General features: G+C 35.0%; 1 protein-coding gene across 1 annotated transcript in view; it reads right to left on the reverse strand.

Moving 5' to 3' along the window:
• The window catches only part of NAEGRDRAFT_65131 (uncharacterized protein), a gene marked incomplete at both ends in the record, with an annotated part of 6,859 nt that extends 5,090 nt beyond the window's left edge, over nucleotides 1-1,769 (reverse strand). The window contains one exon of the mRNA XM_002679864.1: nucleotides 84-1,769. Within this exon, the coding sequence (XP_002679910.1) occupies nucleotides 84-1,769 (1,686 nt within the window). The remainder of the gene's footprint in view (nucleotides 1-83) is intronic.
• Nucleotides 1,770-1,903: the final 134 nt, after the last annotated feature.

The following is a 1,903-nucleotide window of genomic DNA, read 5'->3' on the forward strand; positions in this document are numbered from 1 at the left end:
TGTTTTCCATCTGTGGAATAACTTTCACTTGCATCCAATAGAATATTTTCACAACTTGAATATGTTGTTTTTGAAGAAATTACAATTGTTGGGCGAATTGGATTTTCAGCATTTCCAATTTTGAATGATTGATAATCCTTTCCTAATTTGTTTCTATTAAACACATTTCTATTCAACAAAATTTCTTGATCAACTTGAATAGAATGATCAGTTCCCAATTCAATAATAAAATCATTGGATGTCTTATTAGAATATCTACAAACTACATTAGAACCAAATGAGGAAATACTTGAAGAATCTAATAAATTGTTACAATCAACATTTAAGGATGTGAAATGATTTGGAGAGGTCATTTTGAAAAGTAATCCATTTCCTTCATTATTGAAATGTACATTGGACATTTGAGTCATGCAATCTTCTCCATAAAATCCATCGTTGCAAGTATTACAATTAGTTCCATTCCAATAACCGTTAGTTTCGTCTTGGAAACAAGTACAGAAACCATAGCCATCACATGTACCATGTGAATTGCATTTCAATGTAGCATTACATTTTTCAATAACTGTACAATTAATTCCAGAGTATGGAATTTTACACTTGTCACATGTTTTTCCAACAAAGTGACCATCAATGTCATTATCAAAACATGAACAGTTATTTGGAGCATTACATTTACCAACTCCATTGCAAACTTTCTTTGAATTCGATGAAATTCCATAGCAGATTGGATACTGACATATTGGCCCTTCGTAACCTTCCTCACAAAAACATCCAACAGTTGACATGTTGAATTTACATATACCATGTTGAGAACAAACTTTTGGATCTTTTTGTGGTAACCACATATCAACTCCTGCCTTACATAAAATCGTTTCACATTGTGGACCTATTGCTCTTCCACTTTCGGATTCCAAACAAGTGCATTGATTGGGACCTGTACATTTTCCTTGACCATTCGTGCAAACTCTAGAGTCATTATTGGATTTAAAACCAAAGCATGTATGAGAGGAACAAGTTTCTCCATCATATCCACCAAAACATTTGCATGTGTCCATGGTTGTGCATTGGCCATGGGAGGAACAAACTGATGAATTGAAAGATGGAATTCCAAAACAAGAATGGGAATCACATTTAGCCCCAAACCATTTAGGATTACACAAACAAACATCAGGGGAGAGGCATTTACCATGACCAGCACATACATTTGAATAGTTTGCTGGTAATCCAAAACACTTTGGAATTTCACAGAATTGTCCTGTCCAATGTGGATTGCATGAACACACATCTGTAGATACACAATCACCATTACCATTATTACAAACGTTTTGCACATCTTGTGAACTAGTTCCATTACACGAATGAACTGAACAATCAGCTCCAAACCAGCCCTTATTACAACGACAAGTGTCAGCATTAATACATTGACCATGACTTGAACAAACTGAAATATCACTGGAATTCACTGCAAAACATTTAGGAATTTCACACAATTGACCTGTCCATGTTTCATTACATAAACACAAATCTGTTCCAATGCACTGACCTCTTCCTCCATTACAAACATTTTGTAAATCTTGAGAGCTTGTTCCATTACATGAATGAATTGAACAATCAGCTCCAAACCATCCACTATTACAAGAGCATTTATCAGAGCTTATGCAATCTCCATGACCAGCACACACTTTTTTAGCAGTTGAAGCTAATCCGAAACATGTTGGAATTTCACAGAACTGGCCTGTCCAACCAGATTTACAATCACACTTATCCATTTGAATACATTCTCCATTACCCCCAGTGCACACGTGTTTTACATCTTGTGAGATTGTTCCATTACAGGAGTGAATATTACATAATGGACCAAACCAACCTGTATTACATGGCAAGTATTAATATCAGTACAATA

Source organism: Naegleria gruberi (assembly GCF_000004985.1).
Source record: "Naegleria gruberi genomic scaffold NAEGRscaffold_12, whole genome shotgun sequence".
NCBI lineage: Eukaryota > Heterolobosea > Eutetramitea > Acrasida > Naegleriidae > Naegleria > Naegleria gruberi.